General features: G+C 38.6%; 1 protein-coding gene across 2 annotated transcripts; it reads left to right on the top strand.

Moving 5' to 3' along the window:
- Positions 1 to 3,310: 3,310 nt before the first annotated feature.
- RPL34 (ribosomal protein L34) lies at positions 3,311 to 8,487 on the top strand. Of its 2 annotated transcripts, none has more exons than XM_010953647.3 (5): positions 3,311 to 3,344; positions 5,189 to 5,262; positions 5,345 to 5,444; positions 5,768 to 5,871; positions 8,102 to 8,487. In XM_010953647.3, exons 2-5 carry the CDS (start codon positions 5,198 to 5,200, stop codon positions 8,184 to 8,186), a joined length of 354 nt encoding a protein of 117 aa, XP_010951949.1. In that variant the 5' UTR covers positions 3,311 to 3,344; positions 5,189 to 5,197; the 3' UTR covers positions 8,187 to 8,487. The 2 variants fall into 2 exon arrangements, with proteins under 2 accessions (XP_010951949.1, XP_010951948.1); XM_010953646.3 differs by having other exon boundaries at positions 3,334 to 3,474.
- The last annotated feature ends 5,750 nt before the right edge of the window (positions 8,488 to 14,237 follow it).

The following is a 14,237-nucleotide window of genomic DNA, read 5'->3' as shown; positions in this document are numbered from 1 at the left end:
TGTACATTATCTTCACCAAAACACAAGTACTACAATATTTACAGCAGCACCATTCATAACAGCCCAAACTTGGAAACTACTTGATGTCCCTCAACAGGAAAACAGTGGTATGTTTACTCAATGGAATTCCACATAGCAATAGGAAGAAAAAATAATATGCATGTATCTTACAAACATAATTTTGAGCAAAAGAAGTCAGATATAAATAATACTTCTCATTTATATAAAGAACTAAAATTGGCAAAACTTTATGGGGCAGAAGTCAGAATAGTGGTTACCTTTGGAAACAGGGAGAGAGAATGTAAGGGGCACAGAGAGGACATTTGGAGTGCTGATAATATTGTGTCTTCATCTAGGTGCATCCAGTTTGTGAAAAATTTATCAAACTGTAAGGGTATTATTTGTGTGAAGATTTTTAATTACTGCTTCAAACAAATCTTAGAAAGTCCAAAAGAATCTTTACACAAATTACTAGAAATAATAGAATTTATCAAGATGGCAGAAGGTAAAATTAATATACAACCAACAGGATTTCTATATACCAGCAACAAAAAACTGGACTATCTAGTTTAAAAGACACCATTCACAATAGAATTAGAAAATGTCAAGTACCTAAAAATTAATCTAACAAAAGGCAAATCTTTATAGACAAAGTATTAAATTTATTAAGGGCCATTAAAGAGGACTTAAATATACAGAGAGATATGCTATATTTATACTTACAAAAACTTCATTTTATAAAAATGTCAATTCTCTCATTGATCCATAGATTCAATACAAATCCAAACAAATTCAGATTAGCTGACTCTAAAATGTATCTGGAAAAGAAAAAGTCAAGAATTTTCCTTCTGAAAAAGAAGAAAAGGTAGTACATATTTGCCCTTCCAACAGTTAGGATTTACTAAATTTAGAGAGTAAAGAACTCACAGAGACAAGACCAGTGGAACAGAGAGTCAGAAACAGATCCACACATGTATGGAACACTGGTATATGACAGAGATAACATATTAGATTGGTGGGGGAAAGGGACTATTCAGTAAATAAAGTTGGGAAAAAATGAGGTTAACGTATGGAAAGGAAGAAAATTGTATCCCTAACTCAGTATACACAAAAGTCAACTCTAAATAAGTTGTAACAAGACTTTAAATCATTAGTAGAAAATCTAGGTGAATATCTTACAGATTTCTGAGTAGGAAAGGGTTTTAGAAACAAGACACAAAAAGCACAAACTCAAAAAAGATAAATTTGATATTAAAATTAATAACTTTTACAAAAAAATCCCTTAAATAAATAGGTGTTAAACCTCAAAGTTTCACAGCCCAAGACAGAAAAAAGTGAGATAGGTTAGTCTTATTTCAATTTTACAAAAGTTTATGAAATATCTAGTAAGTGTACACAGAAATTAATCAACAAAGAACTAAAAGAAAGATTAATAGAAACAAATGAGGTTTTTGGAAATGTTTAATAAGATTGCCACATCTCTGGCAAAACTGATCAAGAAAAAATGCAAATACAGATTGAAAGAGAAGTCACGTTATAGAACTGGGTTAAGTATAATAAGGGAAACTGATCGTGAGACCATTATTTTTATCTACTGGCGTGGAGGTGGGCACGGAAAGCTAGGTAGCACACACTAGGTACACTACAGTGTGCTAAGGGTTCCCATCTTCTGTTATACTCAACTGCCCAGCATTCTCCAGAAATAGAAAGAATATATATCCCAAGTAAATGCATTCATTTGTTCATTCATTAAGAAGCCACATTTAACTCTCTATCCAGCCTCCATCTTAATGCCTGGTACAGAGACAAAAGGGATTACAGAGGACAAAAAGTGAAGGACTGGGAAGGAGAGAAGTAACTATGACAAGGTCAGGGAGAAGTAGCTATGTGAGAGTAGGCAAAGGAGGGGATATAACCAGAGCCTCCCATCCCGTGTGACAACACAGATGGCAGTGCTGTGAGGCACGATGGGCAGGGTACCTGCCCTCAGTCACTTGCCTGCTTTCTCACCTCGGTAACTGAACTGGAAAACCTAGAAGGGAACCTGAGTTGGACACTGGGATACTTTATTCAAGTTGTCTCTTCTGGGTCAAGGATACTGGCTGGGTCACTGCATCACTGGACATTGCTCTCAGATTCAGGAAACAGCTTCACCCACGGTCAGGGAGCAGCGAGACCAAAGACTGGCTGATGTGGGTCTGCAAAAGTCCAGCTTCCCTGCCAATTTGGGACAACTAAGAGCCCGCCTAATTCCAGGGCTCCCTGTTGGAACAGCTGAGGTCTCAGTTGCAACCACATTGAGGGTCCCCAGGTCCTACGTTCCTCACGGGAGCATTTTTAAAGAGTACTCTCCCGTACCCCAGCATATAACTCTCTCTCAGTATGTTTCCAGGGAGCCTAATTTGAGATTAAAAATGTAACGACCCTTTTAAGCATTCTTCCTTAGAGCCTAGGTGAAGTGTTCTTTACTTTTTTGGAGGTCATGAACCCCCTTGACAATATAATGAAAGCTAAGAACTCTCTCCTCAGAAAAATACAAATAGGCATTAAGAAATGTAAACTTTTACATGCTATTTTAGTGGGTTTTATTCCTTCCTCCACATCTTTGAGATGCAGCTCAAACTCTACCACTCATGTGAAGTCTCGAGAAACTCTATATATAATCTTAAGATTAGCCACCATTTACTGAGCACTCACTCTCTACAAGGCACTGTGCTAAGTGCCTTAACTTTATGATACCTTTGATCACGACAAAACTCTGTAGAGTAGTTACTAATACCTTCTTACAGATTTAAGGGCTCGCCCAACGGAACACAGATAATAATTAGCAGATATAGGATTAAAATCCTGATCTTGTAAAGCTTGTACTTTGAATGAATGACAAGAAAAAGAAAGGGCGGTTAAAGGCAGCAACTCCTCGAAGGTCACCTAATGATAACTGTCAGAATTGGGATTTAAACCCAGGTCTAACCCCAGATCTGACGCTCTTTAGGTAAAATGTGTCATAGCGCCCATGGGAACGGAAAAAACCTTATTTTGTCGCACCTCTGCCCTATGCAGCTCCTTTGTCATTAGCGCTTGTTCCAAAAGATCTTTGTGTGGCGCTGTCCCCGACGGATGAGGCGCATCCCGGCCTGCGGAACCGCGGCACGTCGCTTTACGTACAACGTAGCGGTGCTATGAAATCCCGCCCACTAAGGGGAACTGCTTACCTTCCGTACAACATGGCGGCATTCTCTCCGCCTCGCCTCTTCCTATGACGTGACTTCCTATCATGCGCAGTCATATTTGGCCTTTGAACTCGCTGGCCCTTCCTTTTTCCTCTTCCGGGGACCGATCTAGAGGTATGGATGCTTTTTCTTTCTCCTGTCGCTACTGCCTTTAGAATCGGCCGCCATCCGAGGAGTTGCCGGAGCCGGGATCTCTCAGGGACAGTCGTTTGAGCTGGCGTGGGAGTAAGGGCTCAGGAGGAAGGTTGGTGGTGTGCAGTTCCCCGGCTTTTAGCTTCAGATACCCCTCGATCCCAGTCTCCACTCCGAGCAGTTAAGTGGCCTCAGTTCACCACCACTGACTTTGCCGCCTTCGCCTCCGGCGTTCGGAGACAAACGAGTTGTGTTCCGGCTGGTTGAGACAGCGAAATCACGGAACGTGCTCGTATCTTAGGCCCACGTTTTAACCCCGCCTCTGTAGCTGTTCTCTAGGATTTGGGAGGGCCAGTGAGTGGCATATTCGGATCATTTCAGAGTGTTTTCTTTTCCAAGACCAATAGCATGGAAGATAAAAAATGTTTTAATAGGGCAACATGGACCTCCTGTACAGCACAAGAAACTATATTCAGTATCTTGTAATAACCTCTAATGGAAAGAACCTGAAAAAGTGTGTATGTGTATAGCTGAATCTCTTTGCTGTACACTTGAAACATTGTAAGTAAACTATACTTAAATTTTTAAAAAAAGTTTTAACAGGAAGTTTCCTGTCTTGGTTTTGGAGAGGCATACGGACTAGCGGCTGATTGGGTCACTCGCCCTGGCCTTCCGTGTTGGTTTTGGTTTCTGACAGTTACAGTATAATGATAGTAAGGAACTTGTAACAACAAATGCATTTTTTTTTTAAATAACACGTTGTGATGAAATAGTTAAGAAGATTTGGGATAACAAATTAGGTTGGCTCAAGTCTTGCTTATGTTTTGAAGAGCGAAGTCGTTCATTTGCGTAGCTGTATAACCGATTTGCTAAAAAACATCATTCAGTAGTACTTCTAGTTGTTAAGTGTGGGCTGGGGGACCCAGTTAGCTGCCATAATCCAGAGACATTTGGTCCAATACCAAAATTAATAAGAATAGCACTTAACTTGACCAAGATACTATTAGGAGCAAAACATTGAACGCCGAGCAGCTACTATGTGGGCAGGCACTATGTTGGTCAGGATGCCTCTTGTCATTTAATCCTAATGACAGTTGTGTGAACTAGGTAAAAACTATATTTTAGAGATAAGGAAGCCAGCTCCTGGCGCTTTATAGTCCCAGTAAATGGCATGGCTAAGGATTCAACTTAAATTCTCTGGTGTGCTCTTCCTTTAAAACCAGCGTTTCTCAAACTTGCCTTTTGGTAGCAATTTTCCGGACACCGCTCCAGATGGAATCAGTTTCAGTAGGAGAGAAACCTGTAATTGTAACCAAGTGCTCTGCATTTGGTTACCATTAGGAAAGCAAACATTGCCTCTTAGCATTCTTACCAGTTACCTTTAGATGTAAGTGTAGCCATCCCTGAGTATCCTGGGGGATTGTTCCAGGGCCCCTGAGGATATCAAAATCTGTTGATATTCAAGTTTCCTTATGTAAATCCTCCCGTGTACTTTAAATCATCTCTAGATTACCTGTAATAGTAATGCAGCATAAATGGCTGTGTAGACGGTTGTGGGCACGTGGCAAATTGAAGTTTTGCTTTTTGGAACTTTATGAAATTTTTTTCCCCAAAATATTTTTGATGCACGGTTGGTTGAAACTGGGTGCAGAACCTGTGGATACAGAGGGCCAACTATAGTTTTAAAATACAGACTCCTTTTCATGAAATATCTTAATATAAGGATATTATATTTAAGAATGTACATGGATAATAAACTTTGTGATGCTGTTTTAAAATTTGAATTTTTTCTACAATGCAGTTTTATTTCATTTTTCTCTATTTAGGCATTCAGAATGGTCCAGCGTTTGACATACCGTCGTAGGCTGTCCTACAATACAGCCTCTAACAAAACTAGGCTGTAAGTATTTACAAAATTTAATATACCTACAGTCATTTATTCTGCAAGGTGCTGAGCTATTGCCTATTCTCTCACTTCCTAGGTCCCGAACCCCTGGTAATAGAATTGTTTACCTTTATACCAAGAAAGTTGGGAAAGCACCAAAATCTGCATGTGGCGTGTGCCCAGGCCGACTTCGAGGAGTAAGTGAACCTTTTGCTGTGAATAACATAACAAGGGTTGAGCTTTTGAGCATTAATTCCTTGGTAAGGGGGAGAGGGATGGAGAGGTCACCACTAGGAGGGTTGAGAATGACTAAGCATCCATGATCCAAATCTGTGAAGGACATAGACTTTCTTTTAAAGCCTATATGACAAATTCAGTGAAATGCCTTTCAGATAAATCAGTTTATCATTTCCCTCTGTAACCTTGTTTAATGTTTACACTTAACACTTAGCAAAAATCTGGGACAATTTCTGTTTCTGTTAAAGCATCTCAAAACAATCTCAACATTTTTTTTATGCAGGTTCGCGCTGTGAGACCTAAAGTTCTCATGAGACTGTCTAAAACAAAAAAACATGTCAGCCGGGCTTATGGTGGTTCCATGTGTGCTAAATGTGTCCGTGACAGGTAAATAATAATGAAGTCAGGCTATCTTAAACAAGTGTATGTGTTGCATTGCATGCTAATTATTATTAGAAGACTGGTGAAGAAATAACAGAATTTGCATATTCTAGAATCCTTAACTAGGGATAATTGGTGCTGTACATGATAATAAATGATATTAGTTCAGATTAATTCGGTTGTGATTTGGAACATCTTTATGCTAGATGTAGAAACTAAAAGGACTTGGAGGGGCAGGTAAGGAACTCCTAGTGATTTGGTCTGTCAGGTTGATGGAAAGTCTAAGAACGGCGTAGCTATATATAGTTCCAGTGTGGCTGGAACAGCATTGTGGGAGATGGTACACAGGAAAGGTGGAAACGTCACAGATAATGAAGGACCTCATAAGCCAGGTTTTTAGCTTGATCTTTACAAATAGGGGAAATGATGGGTTTTGAGCAGGGCAGTGAAACCTTTGGTGTGCCAGAAACTAAAACTGCAGCAGGATGGATAGTGAAGTCGCCTTTCTACTAAAGATGAGTGGTTGGAAGAGTTTCTCTTCTTTGTGAAGGCTAAGGAAATGACATCTACATTAAGACCTGAAGGCTGGACGGGGTTAGAGGTGGGACTATTGGGAGAGGACGCGGTCTTGTGACTGTTAAAGGACTGGTAGTAGCATAGGTAGGAGTGGAAGCAGGGGGTTAATAATGGTGACCTTTGCTCAGCATTTTTATGATAACTGTCAGAAGTCCATCAGGGAGGTGTTTTCTATTCTCATTTTCTGTGGAGAAACCAAGGCTTGTTGCTTAAATTCATAAAGCTGTTAAGGGGCAGCATCAGGATTATTTCCAGATTTTGTTGAGACTCTTACTCTTAATTAACCGTACTGTCTACATTAAATTGACTCCAAAGACCTAAGTGGAAAGGTTTGAGAGGTGATTGGCCATTACAAGTGAAGAAATTGGTTTAGAGGAATAGTTTGCCTCCAGTTTAGTCAGCTTATTCTATCAAGTGGTCTGGCCAAGTCTACCAAATCTGACACCAAATGTTGCAAGTTCATTCTGCCTTTCAGGAGTTAATTTGTAAGGGGATGATTAGGCATGTTAACGTTAATACAAATACAAGCTAAATAAAACTTGCATAAGATAGGAAAACTGGTTGAAGTTAGAGGAGAAATAGCTTTCAAGTAGCTGAGAATCTGGAAATAGTATTTGAGGTGGAATCTGAATGATGGGTGAGTTTCGGACATGAGGTACAGAGGGCATTGCAGGCAGAGAATGAACATAGTTTGATCTGGCACATTGAGAGTGTAAAATGAAGATTGAGAAGTGAAGTCTGAAAGGTATGTTGGAGATGAATGGATTGTGAGTTTTAAGCTACAGGAATTTGGCTTTTTACCAGTGTCTGGCTCCCAGACTTTGCTAAACATAACCACATGACCACATTTATTAAAAATACAATTCAGGCCCCAGCTTCTGGATATTTGGGTTTAGATCTATAGAATAGCATTGGCTGTTACATTGAGGGGAGTCTGCAGTCTTTGCTCTGAGTAAGAGTGAGCTGTATTTATGTAATGTGATTACATCCCAGACATTCGAAGGAGTCAGAAATCCCAGGGTTCTGAGGGTAGATTATTATAACCAGGGATACCAGTAGGGAGCATAGATGGGGTAGGTTTCTGTGGGAATTAAATGAGAGCTTTATCTCTAGAGGTAGCTTTGAGTTAGCAAGTGGTAATATGGACCTTCTGTTTCCAGGTCCTATGTGCAATAATAATAGTGATCAATAAAATGCATTTTGTCTCTAAATGGAGGTTCAAAGCACAGAAATTGCAAATCCTTCCAAATTTAATATTTTTAAAAACCTTGAGAAATAGGAAATTTCTAAGACACACTGCGAATCAAGTAATACCATTAGTCCTGGATCCTAATAATGAAGTGAGGTTAAATGAAAGCTATCATAAGGAGCAGTCTGCTGTGGGGGTGATTTTATAGCTTATCATGGCTCAGAAGAGGAGGGCAGGTACTACTGGCATAGAATTGAAGAATTACCCTGTTCTAAATTCCAGTGTAGGAAGGAGACCTTAGGCTGAAAGGGTCCATATTATTCCTGCTCTTAAGTTTTAAATCTGTATTTGTATGGGTTTCATTTACTTTTCTGGGTATCTTCACTGATTGCTTTACTCAGTTATGGTACTTTTCCTGCCTGTGTTAGTCAATTTTTAAAAGCTATATTCATTCAATATTTTCTTTTCTAGGATCAAGCGTGCTTTCCTTATTGAAGAGCAGAAAATCGTTGTGAAAGTATTGAAAGCACAAGCACAGAGTCAAAAAGCTAAATAAAAAAAGGAAGCTTTTTTGAGTAATAAAGTGAAAAGGCCTTGTTCTGTTAATTTCTGTTGGTGATTTGTTAGTGTGCAGGTTTGGTTTCTGTGGTAACTAGAGAGCCCCATGATTTTAGTTGATTACTTTTTCTGAAAGTAATTGGAGGTCAATGATGGCTAGAATTTTTTGATGGCAGCTCTAGACAGCAATAAAATAGGGACCTTAATATATTTTCTCTTAGAAACTATGTTGTATTGATCCTGGTGCCTCTTAATAAAAAGTATGTAAAGGGTTTTAATAAAAGCTCATTCTTAAAGTGCTTAGACTGTATCAAGCATCCCTCCAAGTATTCTACATAAGCTCTTCTGAACTGTCTTCTAAGACCATTTCATGAACTGCTGAGGACTTACCAGGTTTCTGCAAAATAAGTGGGTTAACTTAGCAATTTGAGAAAGCTAAAGCATTATAGTTACATACTTTTAAAAATTCATATGTTAGATGGTTTAACCTTTTATAAATTTGAAACGTTTTCACTTTTCAAATGAAAACTTTTCAACAACTATAGACAGTTTAGTAAGTATGGGAAAGAATAGAATCCCCTTTGACTTCAGTATACAAATAATCAGTTTTAACAGTTCGGTGTCTTTCCCCCGTTTCGTTTTCTAGATACAAGACATCATAAAATTGTTCATATACTGTATGTGTAAATTTTCAACCCTTTCGCCCCCACTTAACAAATATGCTGTCCATAAGACTACGGATGTGAAATACACCTGAGTGGTGACCATTCCTTCACCTGTGTTTAGCCACTGTTTTTGATCACAGACCACACTTAAAGGTCCCTTTGCTAACGTCTCCTCTTCACCTTACACTGTCACACAGTTTGGTCCAGTTCCCTCCTCTCACCCCACCTCTTGCAGCACTGCGGATTTCATCTTGTGTGTACATAAGAGCATAGGTTGGTGTGAACATAGCAGCACCGTCCAAGTGACCAAAATGGATTCCTTACTGTTCTAGGTTTTGATTTTGTAAAAAAAAAAAAAAAAAAAGGCGTTTTATTGAATCCAGTTCTCTGTGTGTGACTTAAAGTGTTCTTGACAGGTTCCTAAAAAGACATGTGAATATAGTCAGTGGTTTCTTTTTAAAGTCTCGTGTTTCTCCTTCCATTGAATTGCTTATAAATTCTATTAGAAGGATGGGGGAGGGGGGATTCTTTCACCCTTAAATGTAGAAAATCTCCATATGTTTTAAGTAAATCGAGTTTATTTTCAGCAGTGTAATAGCATACCTGCATTTTTTTTACCCTGATTTGGAGCTTGAGATCCCAGAATTTAGATGGGGCTATGTCTAGCTTATAACACCAACTAAGATCATATACAATTCTTGTGGAGTAAGATTGTGAAGCAGGGCTGAATATTATGCTTGTTCTCTTGAGTTAGATTACTTATTGCTAGTAAGAATTCTACAATTATTAGTACCAATAGAGCAAGTTGTGTGGAGTCAGCTCATCCCAGCTGTGAGAGTTAGTCATGTGCTTCTCTGTCCAGCTCTGTGTTTAGTGATGTCAGTTTGGTACCTTGATGTTGGCATGGTGGGAGTATTTACACCTGGGAAACCAAATGCTACAAAATCCTTTTTGCCCCCAGGAAACTTGATACTAAGTACTATTGGCAAGTCACTGGATATTATTTAAGTTACAATCTGTTATCACAACTTAGGTATGATGCTGTTGGCACCGGGAACTCTACATATATCTGGTACATATTTGGTAATGATTTGCACTTAAAGGTTTTTTTGAAATAAACTCTTATACTTTGTAAGTATTCTGGAATTTGATTTTATAAAATACAAAATGGAGCTTTTATTGAATCCATTATGTGAAGTTATGTGAATGTAGAGGAAAATAATTTAAAATCTTGCAAAGGTATAAGTTTCATCTCTAAACAATGAAAATTATATATGACAAACACTGTATTCTAAACCAAGAGTATTAAAGTTGACTATCTTCATGAATTTCTAAAGGATAAAATCCATAATAATTCTGAATCAAAAGATACTTTCTGCCTTGTTTCCTGTTCCCCTACCAAAAAAAAAAAAAAAAAAGATACTTCTGGTTTCCAAAATATTAGCATGTCAGTAATTTAGGGTAAGTCTTAAATGTTTTTGGTCAATTTGAAGGATTATGTAGATATTTTTGCCATACATTTTACATTACTATGTAACTTGCTTTAGATTTCATTCACCCAACAAGTATTTATTAGAAACTACTATGTTTCAGGAACTGCTGCTTGGTGAATAATACAATAATCAGAGCAGACTTCCCCAGCTATGGTACATTGGGGGACCCGTAAATTGAAGATGCAAGTTTTTAATTGCACCCATTAGGATAAGAATCGAAAAGGAAAAGTACACAGTGCTGTGAAACCATGTAAGAAAGGAACATCATGGGGAGTGAAGGGAGGCTTTTCTGAGGAAGTCACGTTGAAGCTTAGAACAAGGAGATGTTAGCTGGGTGACAAGTAAGGAGAACATTCCCGACATAAGAACCAACATGTATAAATGCCCTGAGTTGAGAAATAGCTTGTATACATGCTACTATATATAAAGTAGATAAACAAGGACCTACTATATAGCCCAGGGAACTATATTTAATATCTTGTAATAACCTATTATGGGACAAAATGTGAAAAAGAACTATGTAAGCTGTCACTTTGCTGTACACATGAATCGTAAATCAGCTATAAAGAAACAGCTTGTGTAGAAAAATATAAAGCAATACATGCAACCCAATTCACTCTCAACCCTCAGAGCCCTGTAAATCTGATACGTGTGAGCAAGTTGAAATCACTGAGAAGAAGCATCCTTGCCAGCACACGGCTTCTAGTCCACCTGTATGGCCCCAGAGCCAAAAGATCTGTGCCACCTGTCCCTTCCTACGGGAGACCAGTGATACGGGAGACCAGTGAAAGAAAAGCTTTCCTAAATGATTTCAGTTAGGAGCAAAGACACTCCTCTGAATTAGAGGGTATTTAAATTATGCGATCCCCTAGATAATTTAGGCATCAACCTACTATTAAGGAGGAAATGGATCAAAATTACTGACTCAATTCCCCTGATACTCATTCAACCTCTATATTCCTTGGCCTATCCAAATAGCCTCAGGGATATGCCCTCTCTCTCTCAGGTTGGAAATAAGCTTACAGTTTGACATGCCTGTAGAACAAATGGTCTTGAAAGAAAATTCAAATGTTTATTGCATCTTAGTGTAACTTCTATAAAAGCTTTAAGCCATGTGGTCTCTGTTGAAACAACTCAGCTCTGCTGATAGAGTGTGGAAGCAGCCATAGACAATACAATACCTAAGTGAATGGTCATTGGCCGTGTTTCAATAGAGCTTTATATATAAAACTAATGTGGGGTCACATTTGGCCTGTAGGTAGTACGTTGTGGACCCTCCCTGCTCTAGAGGACTCTTGCTTCCAGCTATAGCTGCCAGCTGACAACTGCATAAGAAACCTCAAGTGAGACCAGCAGAAAATTGCCTTGTTGAGTCTAATCAACCCAAAGAACAGTGAGGGAAAAAAAAAAAAAAGTTTGTTTTATACACTAAATTTTGAGGTGGTTAGTTACATAGCAGTATACCACTAAAACAGTGGTACAGTGCAATGGTCTTTAATTTTTTTTTTTTTGCTTGCATATTCCTTAAAGAATTTTGAAAACCTCTGTAGACTCATGCACATTTTTAGATTACCACCCCAAACTTTTCATTATAAATTTAAGTCATTGCAAAGGATATAATTTCCAGCATAGTAAAGATATGAATAATTTTTTAAAAAGCTGTTCTATCGCTTTTTAAAAATATCAAGGAAACTCCAGTGCCCCTTGGGATGTCTTCAGGCAACCTTGGAGATTAAAGTATGAAGTACCATGATTTGAAGATCCCTGATACTGTAGGAACAGTATTACACTGGAAGCAAAGAGATTTGGACTACAGCACTTGTTCTGCCACTAACGACTTCTGTTATCTTAAGTCACTTACCTGCTCTGGAAGTTTGGTTTAGTGACTTTGAAAGTCTCCCATTCATGGATTCATTACTTCATTTCACTGTCCTGGTGATGAACTGGGCATCTACTAAGCTTCAGGCACTGGATGGGGCTCTGAGGGTGAGTATGATACCACCAGTGCCTTCCAGGAGCTCACAGTTTAGTTCAGCTACTCATGACTCTTGGTAGATTAGTTTAAACCAGTCTTTCAAGCTGAAATGGCACCTAGGGCATTTTGGAAATTTTGGGAGGCATTGATGCTACACTCTGTAATATATAGGGCATCCTGCTCAGCAAATCATCCTGAGTCCTAAATGACTTTCCAATACCCAACCAGATTTTCATATAGGTGGCAAATCTGTTTATTGTTATCTCAGCCTTGGTAACTCCATTTAAAAAGAATATTTTTTGCATGGTTTTAATAAATACTAAAATTTCCAGGAATGCACTATGTAAAACCAGGAAGATTATATTTTTCTTCTGAACATTATCTGGAGAAATTTAGCATTTTGGAAAAAAGAAAGAGCAAACCATAAAATTTTGAATTTCTGCAGGGTAATCTAGGATTCCCAATTTTTAGAAAAAACTACAAATGTATGGGTGAATGTGTTGATTTCTATTTTTTTAAAAAATCTTTGGTGCTAATGTTGTTTTCACAAAATCTGATTAACAGTAAATTAATTTGTCATTTAATACATAAATCTATCACATTCTGAAAAAAAGCACCATGATTTCTAAGCGCTTTGCTTTCTGAACAAGTTAGAGAACCACTATTCTGGGCAATCAGGAGACACCAAAGGCTTTAAGTACAGTGGCATTTATAAAGTTCTCTTTGATAGCATGAAGAATTGATATCAATTCATTCAACAAATAACTGCCCTGAGTGTATACCAGGCTCCATGCTGTCACAGCCTGGGGAGAATTTCTGGAGTCTCCCATCTCCCTTCCTTTGCTCCTCTTCCCACAAATGCAGGCATGTGTCTTGATGTGGGCAAAGCATAAACTCCATTACTGTCGTTATGTGGCCTTGAGAAGTTGCTTAAATTCTCTGAGTTTCTGTTTTATGAACCCCAGAAATGGGTGTACAAATACCTATCTTCCAAGGTTTATAAAGATTAAGTGTGCCTGGCACCTAGCAGGTACTTAACAAATGTTAATTCTGGGCCCCTCTCCATGTCTCTTTAAAACCTAATCTCAGAATACACCTGCCCTCAGTCGTTGTGTGAACCATGAGTCAGTGTCTTCCCTCTAGAACTATTTACATTTTAGTTTTAGAATTTCTAACGGTGGGTTGAAAGACTGAATTCCACTTAAAGAATTTTGAGCAAGGGAAGCTGGTAGTTCAACCTGCTGGGAGTCAGGATCGTGCACACTATTCATATAAACACAGAGCTAACAGGTCATGCCAAGGACATGGTCAGTGGTGAAGTGTGCACTGGGATTGCCACCTCTTTACAAATGGTCATCAGGGGCTCAAAGGAGGTTTGTCGTGTGAAACTTCCCTTTCTGTTTTAAAAATCTGAGCATTACCATATAGACAGAGATTCTCACACTCCAGATTCACTTAAGAATCTTCTGGGGAGATGTTTTAAATGCAGATTCTTGAGCCCCACCTAAGACTTTCTCAATCAGAATCTCTGAAAGTTGGGCCAAGAACAATGCATTTTAACAAGATCTCCTATCTGGTTCTCACAGAGATGGATCTTGGACGGTCCTTTCATAAGACCTGGAAGAAAGTACAGTTGACCCTGAACAACACAGGTTTGAACTGTGCAGGTCCACTTATTTGGAGATTTTTTTCAATAGTAAAAACTACAATACTACAGGAGCTGCAGTTGATTAAGTCTGTAGGTGCACAACCAAGGATACTGAGGGCTGACTGTAAGTTATGCTCAGATTTTCTTACTCCCATTTTTTCACTGTTGGCACCCCTACCCTCCTGCATTGTTCAAGGGTCAACTGTATGTACAACTGGGTATTAGACAGATAAGGGTTTAAATCTTAAGTCCACCACTAACCAATTAG

This window comes from Camelus bactrianus, chromosome 2 (assembly GCF_048773025.1).
Source record: "Camelus bactrianus isolate YW-2024 breed Bactrian camel chromosome 2, ASM4877302v1, whole genome shotgun sequence".
Taxonomy (NCBI): Eukaryota; Metazoa; Chordata; class Mammalia; order Artiodactyla; family Camelidae; genus Camelus; species Camelus bactrianus.
This window is presented reverse-complemented; position numbering and strand designations above follow the sequence as displayed.